The sequence below is a fragment of the Ptychodera flava genome, chromosome 18, assembly GCF_041260155.1.
Source record: "Ptychodera flava strain L36383 chromosome 18, AS_Pfla_20210202, whole genome shotgun sequence".
NCBI classification, from domain to species: domain Eukaryota; kingdom Metazoa; phylum Hemichordata; class Enteropneusta; family Ptychoderidae; genus Ptychodera; species Ptychodera flava.
In genome coordinates, this window is record NC_091945.1 from 24,933,801 (window position 1) to 24,947,381 (window position 13,581).

Consider the following 13,581-nt stretch of genomic DNA (forward strand, 5'->3'; position numbering starts at 1 on the left):
ACGTCTATTGGATCGTCAACGTCATAAGGCTCAAAGAGGTTACATATAGACTGAAAGATCCGTCGCTCGAGAGCGCTCTCTGTGAGATGGGAGAGCGTAGAGACCACCCTCGAGCGACAGATCTTTCAGTCTAGGTTAAATAGTGACATGTTCAAAAGAATAAAATATACGAGATTTAAGTTATTTATTTGTCCACATCTCTCTTCGTCATGACAAAAATCCGTGTAGATAGTTTACAATTCAACCTTTCTTAGGTATATTTTCATTCTTATACTCTTGACACAATGCGGCATTATCGATCGATAACAATATCTAAAATATCAATAACTTCTAACTTCAATAAATTCTTCGTTTGAGAAGGGAATACGCCCTGCACTATGCCCTTCTTATTTCATATCTAATATTTCTGAGGCAAAAATTGTTCCTGGACAAAGCCAATGACGACAAATGACAATACCATTGTTTTTTAAGATGTAAACTCGACAGACACAGCATTTCCAAGTATTTGCGGTACCAACTTTCTTCACCACAGCATGTAAAATACAAAGTAAGGCGTAAATTTCATTCTCGTACAAGGACATCTGCGGCCTACTACCTGGAGGGGGAGGCGGGAATACTCCTAATATTTTCACAGAGAGGTGTACCACCAAAGTTGAACACATCTACCCATATATGTTAAAAATATGACTCATTGTTCGGCTTTGCTTGACAAATTTGGGAATTTTCACCTCTTCCAGTAGCCTACATGTGAAAGTTTTTGCAAGCATTGGGACATTTGCTTTGTTATCGACCCATGCTTAGGTTTTTTTGAATGAAAAACCTTTAAGAGGGATACTTTTCGATGGCATATACCCTCGCCCTTTTTTTTAATGAGACCCCCCCCCCTTCCCCCCAAAAAATAAAAATAATCGGGCCCGGCAGCCAACACTGGTAATGCTGCATTGGGGCGCCCCCAAAGGTGGCAGTGCCGCACGCGGCGCTGTATCCGTTGACTGTGACCCTAGATGACCTCCTTTGACGGATCGGAAGGTGCGGCCCGCGAGCAACTCAATCCCTTCCTCTCCGGGTCGGCCATACAGAAGACAGAAATGAAGCCTTCTTGAGGTTCCAGCGCACAGGTAAAGAATATATTATCCCTAATGGTGCCTTACTAGCTTGTCCAACAGAAGATTTGGTTTGCGCAGTTTGTCAACCACCTGTACCTGTGAAGCTAGTTCAACACTCTTCAAAAAAAACCCCAGAACATACGCTACACAGTGTTTCTCTTTGGCGTCACCGCCATGTCACGTACTGTACCACTCGTAGAGCACGTACAAAAATGGGCTATGGTTCAGATTTTGAGACTGTAAATGTGAGAACTTTTGAGTTTTGTGATTGCTCTATGGAAACAATTTGCAGATTATCTTCAAGTTCGTATTTGTCCGAGTCCGGAATCTCTACGCAATTTTGGCCACAGGTGTACATACACTCGCAACTTCAGGCACCTCACAGGCGACCCAATTATTACTGAGTTTTTCACACTGTTTTCTCTATCATTTTCTCTTCTTTCTTCATGCTCTGAATGATCGGAATAAATAAAATAAAAGGTATATAACCTAACCTAACATAACCTGTGACTCTTTATTTATTTTACACTCCATTACAAGGACGTATATCTCTCATACACACATGCTGTAATTAATTAGTCAACACAACTAATTATGCTAATCCGTGGACTTATCAGAGGTTGGTCAACATCGGAAAGATAGTGAGGTTAACCCGTTTTAGTAACCATTCCTATCTTTCGCGATGTTGACCAACCCGTAAAATCCCTGATAAGTCCACGGATTAGCATAATTAGCTGTGTTGACTAATTAATTACAGCATGTGTGTATGAGAGATAAGGGGGGTTTACACGTGTGAGTTAAGTCCGGAGTTGACACCAGAATAAATTTAAACCTGTGTCAGTTGGACGTGTAAACAGACAACACCGAACTAACAAAGAACTAAATTAATTCGGTGTCGGAGGGCTGGTCCAGGTTCGGTGCTCCGTACTAAACAATGGCCTATTTACACGTGTGACCAGAACACCGAACTAAACGCCGAACTATATCCTGTCTTCGGGCTTGCGGTCATTACCACAATGGACGGTGTTCAAGTAAGCTCTCGCGATCGCGGCATTAATTGGCCGCAGGAAGAGATCAGGCTACTAATGTCAATCTGGAGAGACGAAAATGTCATCCGTATGATGGACGGCACGTCGAGGGATCGGCAAGTGTATGAAGTCGTCGCTGCCAAGGCTAGGGAGAAGGGACTCGAGAGGACAGCGGAACAATGCCACAACAAAATCAAACGGTTGCGAGCTCAGTTCAAGTCGGTGTCCGACAACAACCGTCGTAGTGGCAGAGCTAGAAAAACTATGCCATTTTACGACGAGTTGTAGGTAGTAAAGGGAAAGCAACTCCACACATCGTTCATATTTGGGTTGTTTGCGTTTTGTGTATGATATTGTGTATAATATAAGTGTATATCATGTTTAACTGTTTTATGTAAAATGTTGCTTGGCCATGGCGAGACGTCCCCGTAATCTACGTGTCCTGTGTTAATCCGCACTGGAGCGGAGAGACTACTGACACTGTGTTCCTTTGGCCCTACCTTTCGAAAACAGAGTTTTCTTCATCAGTCGCTTAAAATTCATTTTTGATTGGTGAGACGTGTTGAATGGTTGATTGTTTTTATTTTATAATATGTTGTTCCACTTACGTTTGGTAGGGAAGCTAGAATGTCTACTGTTTGGTCTTGTTGTGTTTGTGTAGGTTCGTGTGAACCTGAGTTTGAGCTATTGTAGTTTTTGTGAAGTCTGGCGCTTATAAGTGTGTCGCCTATATTTCTGTTCCTTCTATATGCGATTATTGGTTGGTTTTGGAACAGTTTTTTTAGTGTTTCGTCTTTTTCAAGTTCACTCCAGTTTTCTGTCAGGGCTTGCTTGATTTTTGTCGTTTCGATGTACGGGCTATACGTTTTTATGAAGACTACTGTATTGTTGGTGGCGTTATTTCTTTCGCTTGACCCGAACTAAATTTTTACCTTGTGTATGACGTGTAAACGTGAGATCGCTTAGATCGCTGATAAGGAATATTTACAGAGCGACTAATCAGATTCCCTCAGGTTTAAAAAAATACACGTGTAAACCCACCTATATACATCCTTGTAATGGAGTGTAAAATAAATAAAGAGTCACAGAGGTTAGGTTAAGTTATTTAAACCATTTATTTTATTTATTCCGATCATTCCAGAGCATAAAGAAAGAAGAGAAAATGATAGAGAAAACAGTGTGAAAAACTCAGTAATACTTGGGTCGCCTGTGGGCACCTGTGGTTTTGGCATCGTCATGGCGAAATGCTTATTTTAGTTAATAATTTACATCGACAGTTTACCTATTATAAACGTTGGCGTGAGGATTGATGACGTACATTTCAGAAATGATAGCGAACGCAGCGAGAGCGGTCGAAGGCCGCTCGCGAAGCGAGCATTCAGACTAATGTGTGTACATGAAATTTAGAATGGAATCTCTATATGGCACAAGACCACTAATTAATTTCCCATATGCCTCCACAGTAGCGTTGAGCTCAATTTTTCTATTTTAAAACATTCAGCGCCAAGAATCCTCTTAAGGCTGCGTTCAAAAAATAGTGAGGGGGGGGGGGCTGGAGGAATCGCGATTGAAATCTTATTTTTCTTCAGATCCCCCCTCAATACCCTCAAAAATTTTCAAGTCCCCCCAATTACCATATAGCCGAATATTTATTAGGAATACACGCAGAGTAAAAATAAATATGTAATGTGTCGTTCTGCACGTAGATGTTCAATACTACCTCTTATCAGCAGGTTGTAGAGCCATATACCTAAGGCAAGTTCTTAAATTGATTCATTTTTAAAAGCATCAGTGGACTTTTTGGATTTGTCAGTCTAAGCTGACTTGAGTTTATCCAACTCTGGCCAGGTCAATGGCACCAGCTGAAAAGCACACAAAATGACGATCATGAGAGAGTATGAAAATTGTGTATTACTGGCTACGATTAACCAAATTGTCAAAAAATGAGCACTGTGACCTACCAAATTTTTTTTTCAAAAGTACAAGACATCTTAGATGCCACTTATAAATGTTTTACAAAATTGACAATATGGGAAGGTTAAAATATTCCATAAAATTAATGTTTTAATCTCAGAAATTTTGGGTGTAATAATGGCAAATTTGATAAAAATTAAATGATTCCATTTAGTCACACATCTTTCTATTTAAATTAGAGTCTTTACTGTTCAAAGTTTTATTTTTGTGTTATTGTACAATGAGATGTGACAATTTCATTCACTGGATGAACTTGAAATGAATGGTTTTATATATTGATTTTAAGTGATTTGAAAAAATGACTTTTCATCGTACATTTCCATAAGATCAAGTATGGTGACCCCATCTTTTTTTTCTAATATATGATTGTTCTCATATGCCAGAATTCAAAAATCCATGGTGACTGTTAGTCCCCCAGTCTTCTATGTGTTGCTGTCTGGCTGGATCTTGTGTACAAGTAGATGTATGTTTCACTGTCAATTGAGTGTCCTATAACTGAAACTCTTCTTAAACTACATTAGAGTCAGAGCTACGTGTATCACTGTCACTGCCAGTATGTAGTAGCAGGGCAGTAGTATTAACTTTTTATTTTGACAATATTTTTGTTCAGTTTATACAATTGCATTCTTGTTCTACTCCCTACAGCATGTTGAGCTGTCCAGTATTCAGCTTGCCAACACAGCCTACGTGTACCGTGCATTTGTATCATTCAATTATCACCAATATTTAGACAAACGGGCTTTGTTGACAAACTGAATATACATGTTTTTTAGCATGCTGTAGAGAGACACCAAGAAACTGTATTTGATATATTGCATAGAAATATTGAAAAATTATCAACAGTTGCAGCTCCTGCCCCATTACAAGGCCAACTTGTTTTACGAAAATTTAATGGCATTCACATCTTTTTAGATTTTTTTTGAGGTTAAAGACATAAAATGCGACAAAACGGTTCTAGATTTTGTTTAATTATTACTAACATTAGAACCATTGGACGACATCAAAATGTTGGGAGTCAAAATATTTTCAGGTCCCCCCATAGGCAGAGCAAAATTTTCAAGTCCCCACCTCGACTACCCAAAAAATTTTCGAATCCCCCCCCTCGAATTCCTCCAGCCCCCCCCCTTACCATTTTTATTGAACGCGGCCTTAGGTTTCAGTCCCAGCAGTATTTCAAATTGAACCCCAAAAGTACTCGAAAGTACTGTTGTAAGACACTGCTGTTTGAGGCTGTTGCCTTGAAACGTTCATAGAGCCTATGGATCACAGTCATGATTGTACTGTTATGAGATGAACTGTGCGGTCAGTTTCGTTCCGCCGGTCACGATCGATCATGATCATGCCGTGGTTCGTGTATATTATATTGATGGCGATCACAGGTGGGAATGGTTCTAAGCGGGCCTTGGATTAGCCATCATGACATTGACCATAAAAAGCCACATTTTTGGGTCAAAAAGAATTAGTACTGGTATACCAACGAAGTTAGGGTTCTGCTTCTTTCGGACGTCGGCATTATTTCACTGATGTAATCGGCGATATTTAATATTGAGTTCCAGTGATCGCACGCTAGGGCATTGAAGCGAGCTTATGACATAGTGTAGGTATGGAGGCGAGTACACACACATACCTACCTTCTACCTCATGCGCATTGTCATACAAGCATAGTCTCATAAAAATATGAAAAAAAAAACTTTTGTAACTAAATCGCGGCAGTGCAGTATACATTCGCCCATTTTCAGATTTGTATCTATTGACATCCATGGCCAGAAGTCGGGATTTTTTCATTTTAGACATTTTTACATTTTAGTAGTGCATGTTTGACATGTTAGGTCGGAACTAACAGCCGAACTAACTTGACCAAAAAAGCCAAACTTGCAAACCTATCGTGTATCGTGCAGACCCAACATATCCGCACCTATCGTTTCTAAAATGTCTAACGTGTATGCCAGGTTGGAACTAACCCGTGCCTAAAATGCCAAACGTGCAAACCTATCGTGTATCGTGCAGACCTAACGTTAAAGAACCTATGTCTAACATGTATTGCATTTTAGGGCGTACAAATAAGTCCTCAAATTCTATCATGCCAATCGTGCAAATTAACCTATCGTGTATCGTGCACGCCAAACATGGATGCACCTATCGTGTCTAAAGTGTCTATAGTAACGTGTATATCATGACTGCACGATTGACATATGGTACCATTCGACTTATCTGGACATACACGTTAGACATTTTAGACACGTTAGGTCCGTACACGTTGGGTCAGCACGTTACATGATAAATTTGCATGATTGGCAAGATAGATTTTGACTTTGGACAACCTAAAATGACATACACGTTAGACATTTTAGACACGTTAGCTCCGTAAATCTTAGGTCGGCACGTTATACGATATGTCTCAAGATTCATGTGATGGCCTACAAACACGGTAAGGTCTAACTCTATCATGCCAATCGTGCAAACCTATCGTGTAACGTGCCGACCTAACGTGTACGCACCTAACGTGTCTAAAATGTCTAACATGCATGTCATTTTAGGTTCTCGACATGGGTCAAAATCTATCATGCCAATCGTGCAAACCTATCGTGTATCGTGCAAACCTAACGTGTACGGACCTAACGTGTCTAAAATGTCTAACGTGCATGTCATTTTAGGTTCTCGACATGGGTCAAAATCTATCATGCCAATCGTGCAAACCTATCGTGTATCTTGCAAACCTAACGTGTACGGACCTAATGTCTAACGTGTATATCATGACTGACCATACAACTTATCTGGAGCCCTAAAATGACATACTTGTTAGACATTTTAGACACGTTAGATCCGTACTCGTTAGGTTTGCACGATACACGATAGCTTTGCATGATTGCCATGATAGATTTTGACTCGTGGACAACCTAAAATGACATACACGTTAGACATTTTAGACACATTAGCTCCGTGAATCTTAGGTCGGCACGTTATACGATATTTCTCAAGATTCACGTGATGGCCTACAAACACGGTAAGGTCTACCTCTATCATGCCAATCGTGCAAACCTATCTTGTATCGTGCAGACCTAACGTGTACGCACCTAACGTGTCTAAAATGTCTAACGTGCATGTCATTTTAGGTTCTCCACATGAGTCAAAATCTATCATGCCAATCATGCAAACCTATCGTGTATCGTGCAAACCTAACGTGTACGGACCTAACGTGTCTAAAATGTCTAACGTGTATGTCATTTTAGGTTCTCCACATGACTCCAATTTCTATCATATCATGCAAACCTATCGTGTATCGTGCAGACCTTACGTGTACGGACCTAACGTGTCTAAAATGTCTAACGTGTATGTCATTTTAGGTTCTAAACATGGGTCAAAATCTATCATGCCAATCGTGCAAACCTATCGTGTATCGTGCAAACCTAACGTGTACACACCTAACGTGTCTAAAATGTCTAACGTGCATGTCATTTTAGGTTCTCCACATGAGTCAAAATCTATCATGCCAATCGTGCAAACCTATCGTGTGTATCGTGCAGACCTTACGTGTACGGACCTAACATGTCTTATGTCAACGTGCATGTCATTTTAGGTTCTATAACATGGGTCAAAATCTATCATGCCAATCGTGCAAACCTATCGTGTATCGTGCAAACCTAACGTGTACACACCTAACGTGTCTAAAATGTCTAACGTGCATGTCATTTTAGGTTCTCAACATGAGTCAAAATTTATCATGCCAATCGTGCAAACCTATCGTGTATCGTGCAAACCTAACGTGTACGGACCTAACGTGTCTAAAATGTCTAACGTGTATGTCATTTTAGGTTTTCAACATCGGTCAAAATCCACCATGCCAATCATGCTGACCTATTGTGTATCGTGCAAACCTAACGTGTACACACCTAACGTGTCTAAAATGTCTAACGTGCAGACTTTTACAGTGTTTAGTCATGCAGGTTTGCCTTACACGTTTGGGTTCTATAATGTACAATGGCATACAACTCCCCATAGCACGATAGCTTCAACAATGTGAAACGTGCATTTTTACCAACTACTGGCCATAGCTCTCTATTGAATGTTGTTTTTGTTGCATTGTGTATATTGTAGGTGATCCGGTGTACACAACAAATGTTTGATCATTAGGGCCAATGATACTCTGCGAAATAGCGAAATGACGAAATCACGACTCAAATTGCAAAATGAAGAAATAGAGATACTACTCACAGAGAAATTACCTGCCACCTAGAGTATGCTGTATACCGGTAATCGATGTTAAGCCGAAATATCCCGGTGCACACTGCAATCTGCACGGTGGATTCCAAACCCATGTGTATGCCGTGCAGGTTGGGCATTTAGAAGAAAATCTGCTGAGTTTCATCTGAACAAAGTCAAATTTAGTAAATCTGCACGTTTTGATTCTCAACATCGAAGTTTAGCACCGAGAGTACGATAAATTCAGCGAAATCGCGCGATCGCGAACACAGAAGTTGACAGCGCACAAAACCATGTATATCTCGAGGCTTAGGGACAGATCATAGATCTTGGGAGGGGGTGGTCACGAAAAATGAAAAAAAAATTGTACAACTGAAAATTTCAAATTTTTTTTTTTTTCAAATGAGAATAGAGGTGCAAATTATTTTTCTGAGTTTTGCAGATTTATTTTACTCAATTGTGTTCTGAATATTTTGTTTATTTTGCAATGTAGTGTGAAGATATTTTCCCCCAAACTTTATGGTCTGATTTTTTTTTCCGTTTCTGACCATCCCCTCCCAATATCTAAAGGTTCGTCCCTTAGATCTCTCGTACCAAGATAAAAATGTTTTGCGTAAGCATGCACGCTTACATGTAGTTTGGCAGCAGTATGCGATAAAACGGCGGCCAAACAAAACTAAACCAAAATGGTATCATCGCTAATCAGTGCCTTTTCTTTATACTGCAAAACACATGCCAGTATAAACTTGTTGTGGTCGAAATACATTTCATGTGATAGAAAATGGCTTTTGTCAGTTTGGAAAAAAAACATATGCCTGCTGTTTGTTCAGTTAATCGAAACTGAATCTGATTCCGAGGCCAATTTCAGCGATGTTTACAGGTAATGTTGCACTAGTAAGAGTAGGAGACGATTATAAAGCAAACTCTAGGTGGCAGGTAATTTCTGTGTGTAGTTTCTTTATTTCTTCATTTTGCTATTTGGAAAAAATCGAAAATTGTCATTTCGCCATTTCATCATTTTGCCATTTCGCAGATTATCATTAGCCGATCATTAGCACCTTCTGCGTGTCACTTTGTGATTGACAGCAGTTTGAAATGGTCAACGGCTATGTTGTCGACGCCACTGATGGTGTACAGAAACAAACTTTTTATCAATAACTCACTTGAACATGTAAAATAGACAGTATTTTGCTTACAATGCTATGTCCAAAGTATAAATTTACGAAAGGTTCTGTCGTGGCACAGAGCTATATCTGCGTGGAAAAGATTTATGCCAGTTTTCTGGAGCAGTTGCATTGCTTCCATGTGTCAATTATTCGAAACAATGAACCCACTTACGTTAAGGTGCCTTTTATGCCCAAGCATTTTGCATCTTGGGAAATATTCCATGGTAGTCCCAGTTCAGTTATAATTTGTGTAACTTTGACAAGATTACAGGAGTAACATGTAATAGTCATCCTATACAGAGACAAGGGAAGTGACGAATTTGTGCACCATTCAGATTCTGTTTCAGTTCATGGAATTAATTTATTAGAAAGAGCATGGTAGATAACGATAAACATTGGTCACATCTTCAAGGCTTGAGAGTGAAAATGTTGGACAATGCCCATAACCAGCGTGATTAACCAACCCCTTAGCTCAATGAAAATTATAAATCAGATGTATAGAAGTAAATAAATGATACTTTATGCTAGTTCCAAGTGTTATGGTGCAGTTAGTGTATTCAAAACCTCTTTTCACGTGTATATATTATATGTATGTAAAATGTGTTACACTGACTACAGATGAAATCCCTCTTCTGTTTCAGAGCGGTCTAAGTAAGAGGAGGAGAAGTAGAGGCAGAAGGTGGCGCAGAAGCTGCAGCAGGAGTAGAAGGCGAGAAATGAACTCTATGAGAAGCACGAGATGCAGCAGAGACAGAGACAGGAGAAGGTGTAGTCAAAGCCGCAGCACAGACAGGAGAAGGCGTACTCGAAGTCGCAGCAGAATCAGAGACAGGAGAAGGCATAGTCAAAGTTGCAGCAGAGACAGAGACAGGAGAAGGCGTAGTCAAAGTCGCAGCAGAGACAGAGACAGGAGAAGGCGTAGTCAAAGTCGCAGCAGAGACAGAGACAGGAGAAGGCGTTGTCAAAGTCGCAGCAGAGACAGAGACAGAAGAAGGCATAGTCAAAGTCGCAGCAGAGACAGAGACAGGAGAAGGCGTAGTCAAAGTCGCAGCAGAGACAGAGACAGAAGAAGGCACAGACAAAGTCGCAGCAGAGACAGAGACAGGAGCAGGCATAGTCAAAGTAGCAGCAGAGACAGAGACAGGAGAAGGCGTAGTCAAAGTCGCAACAGAGACAGGAGACGGCATAGTCAAAGTCGCAGCAGAGAAAGAGACAGGAGAAGGCGTAGTCAAAGTCGCAGCAGAGACAGAGACTTGAGCACTCATACTCGAAGTCGCAGCAGAGACAGAGACAGGAGAAGGCGTAGTCAAAGTCGCAGCAGAGACAGAGACAGAAGAAGGCATAGTCAAAGTCGCAGCAGAGACAGAGACAGGAGAAGGCGCAGACAAAGTCGCAGCAGAGACAGAGACAGGAGCAGGCATAATCAAAGTCGAAGCAGCGACAGAGACAGGAGAAGGCGTAGTCGAGGTCGCAGCAGAGACAGAGACGGGGACAGTGGAAAGAGAAAGAGGAGGTAAGCTCAGTGGGCAGGGTTAGAGTTGTTGATTATAAATGTCCATGAGAATGATGAATGCACGCTGAAGTCTCAGAAGCATGTGTTACTTTCCAAACCGAAGTGACATGCTTTGACAAAATTACAGAGGTCATTTCAGAAGCCAAAACATCATGTAATTGGGATGCAGTGCTTTGTTTATCACGTGAAAAGGAAGTTAGAAACATGAAATCATTGAATTGTTTTACTATCTTCCCTTTTACGACATTCAAGCTGTTGGTGGGATGCACGAGGTGCGTATTAGGAAATCGACAAGTGCGGGGCCAAAGTGAGGGCTGTCACAATCGAAGTGCAAGCAAAAGTGAGGGCTTGAAGTGAGCTCTCACAATTGAAGTGCGAGCAAATGTTGGGGCTTGAAGTGAGGGCTCTCAGTTTCAAAGAGCGAGCAGTAGTGAGGGTGTGACTTTCACTTAGATCCAATAAACATTGTGACAATGTCGCTATTCGCTCTCATATAGTTGTCAAAACAAGCTAAAAATGACACTTTGCCCACAGTTGATTACATTTGGCAAGTCAGAGTGAGTGTATGTACGATATTTCATAGCTTCTATGGACACTAGCTCATGATATTCATAGTCAGATGGCATTTGAACAAAATTTTGATACACCCTATAGACCCCAAGGATATCAAATGGTCCACCACTTGGTATTAACCATGTTTACATAAAGAGATACAACGAATAGAGGGCAAGAAGTATAACTATTTACAACCTTGATACTCTTTAACATTGAAAACATTTTGGAGTATATTTGTTGGAGACCATTTACCCATCCTTGTTCTAATAACTTGCCGCGCTGGATTGCGGTGATTGCAGATGCATGAAACGTTGTTGTGCCAAATTCAAGTCATGTATCAAATCAGGATCTGATCCGGTAATGAAACGAAACGACAAGACAAACTCATAATTTGTGTGTAGCTACACTCGACAACGACAATGACTTGAGCGTGTTGTACAAGATACACAGATCAGAGGTCAGACAGATTGCGTAAACAACACTTTTCTCTGAGCGACTGGAAGTACTACAGTGTATACAGTGTTAGCAAATTTTTATCACAAGATTGAATATTTCCCGTGTTTTTCCAGCATAGTTTTTTCCATAAGCAAGTGTAACTGGGCGTATTCAAGCCTGAGTAGGCCGTGTACTCAGAGTTCACAAGTCGGAGTAAGCAGTTTTACTCGGAGTATGCAAGTCCCAGTACTCGGACTTGTAAGTCCGACTCGGTTTTTGAACTCGGAGTATGCTGTTGAAGGTACTTTTACATACCTCCGCAATCGGCTGGCCATTTTCCGGGTGCAGCCAACGAACAATGCACTTTTAAAGGGGTTCTTATTATGATAACATATATTGACCATGACAAGTAATGTGAAGTGACTACTTTTAAGTCAAGAGTGTAATTAATTAGCTGTTCACAATTTGCCCTCCTACTGAAGATTTTTCAACTTACCCTCCCGCACTCAAACTTCATTTTTACCCACTCCCCACTTATCTTTGCCTTTTTCCCTCCCCACTGTGAATTTTTGAAGCTCCCCTGCCCTGGAAAAAATTTCCCTCAAAATTTTGTCATTCCTTTTCCCCTGCAGACATGAAGCTACCCTACCCTGAGATGAAAAGACCTGTCGATTTTTTCACTGGGTGATGTGTGAATCCACTTTCCCTTTATTACAAGGCTAAGTCTGGGTAACCTGTAAAAGGTATAAGTACTTACCTTGTGTCCCTATCCCCGGAAACACCATGACTCAACTTCCCCTGTACCCGTTTTAAAAGTAGCTTCCCCTCTCCTCATTTTCGCCAAGCCCTGTCCCAGGACAATCAACCAATAGCTGCCCTGCCCGACAAAAAACCCCTAAAGTTGCTCCCCTTTCACTTAAAATATGTCCCCTGCCCAAGCAAAATTAAAATTTCCCCTGCCCTCAAAAATTGCTCCCGGAATAGCTTTTTTGATTAATAGCTCTGTTGGCTGCACCTGATTTTCCGTTCGGACTTTCCAAACATAGACGGACTGTCAACTATGTATAGCTAGTAAGACAAGAGTGGGAGAAAGCAGATAACTTAGAAAACAAGATAACAGATCTCAGACACAAAGAACCCCCGAGAGACTACAGAGAAGGAGAAGATTGACAACGTGCTTGCACTGAAGGTCAGTACACTTTACTACTAATACCTCCATGCTACATGTACACAATCTATAAGCAAGAAGTGGACAGATTGGTGACATGGTGTGATGGTAATAACTTGTTTTTGAATGTAAAGAAAACAAAAGAAATGATAATTGATTTCAGGAAAAACAAAATCAGTCCACCTCCGTTAAAAATCAAAGGTGAGGAGTTTGAAAGGGTAAATAGTTATATCTTTGGATCCTTCGTACAAACATGGTTTCTTGGGATGAGGCCATGTGAATATGTTAAACGGTAAATGTCAGCAAAGATTGTATTTTCTGCGTAAGTTGCATAGATTTGGTGTATCGGGGAACATTTTGCATATGTTTTACAGATCAACGGTTGAGTCAATCATTTGTTATTGTATTTCTTGCTGGGGCGGTAGTATTTCCTTTT

General features: G+C 40.7%; 1 protein-coding gene across 2 annotated transcripts in view; it reads left to right on the top strand.

The window, feature by feature from the left end:
* Positions 1–1,034: 1,034 nt before the first annotated feature.
* Positions 1,035–13,581, top strand: part of LOC139117228 (uncharacterized) — a 75,259-nt gene continuing 62,712 nt past the window's right edge. For both annotated transcript variants that reach the window (XM_070680171.1, XM_070680172.1), the window contains exons 1-2: positions 1,035–1,118; positions 10,116–10,987. In XM_070680171.1, the coding sequence (XP_070536272.1) occupies positions 10,191–10,987 (797 nt within the window). In that variant the 5' untranslated portion in view covers positions 1,035–1,118; positions 10,116–10,190. The remainder of the gene's footprint in view (positions 1,119–10,115; positions 10,988–13,581) is intronic.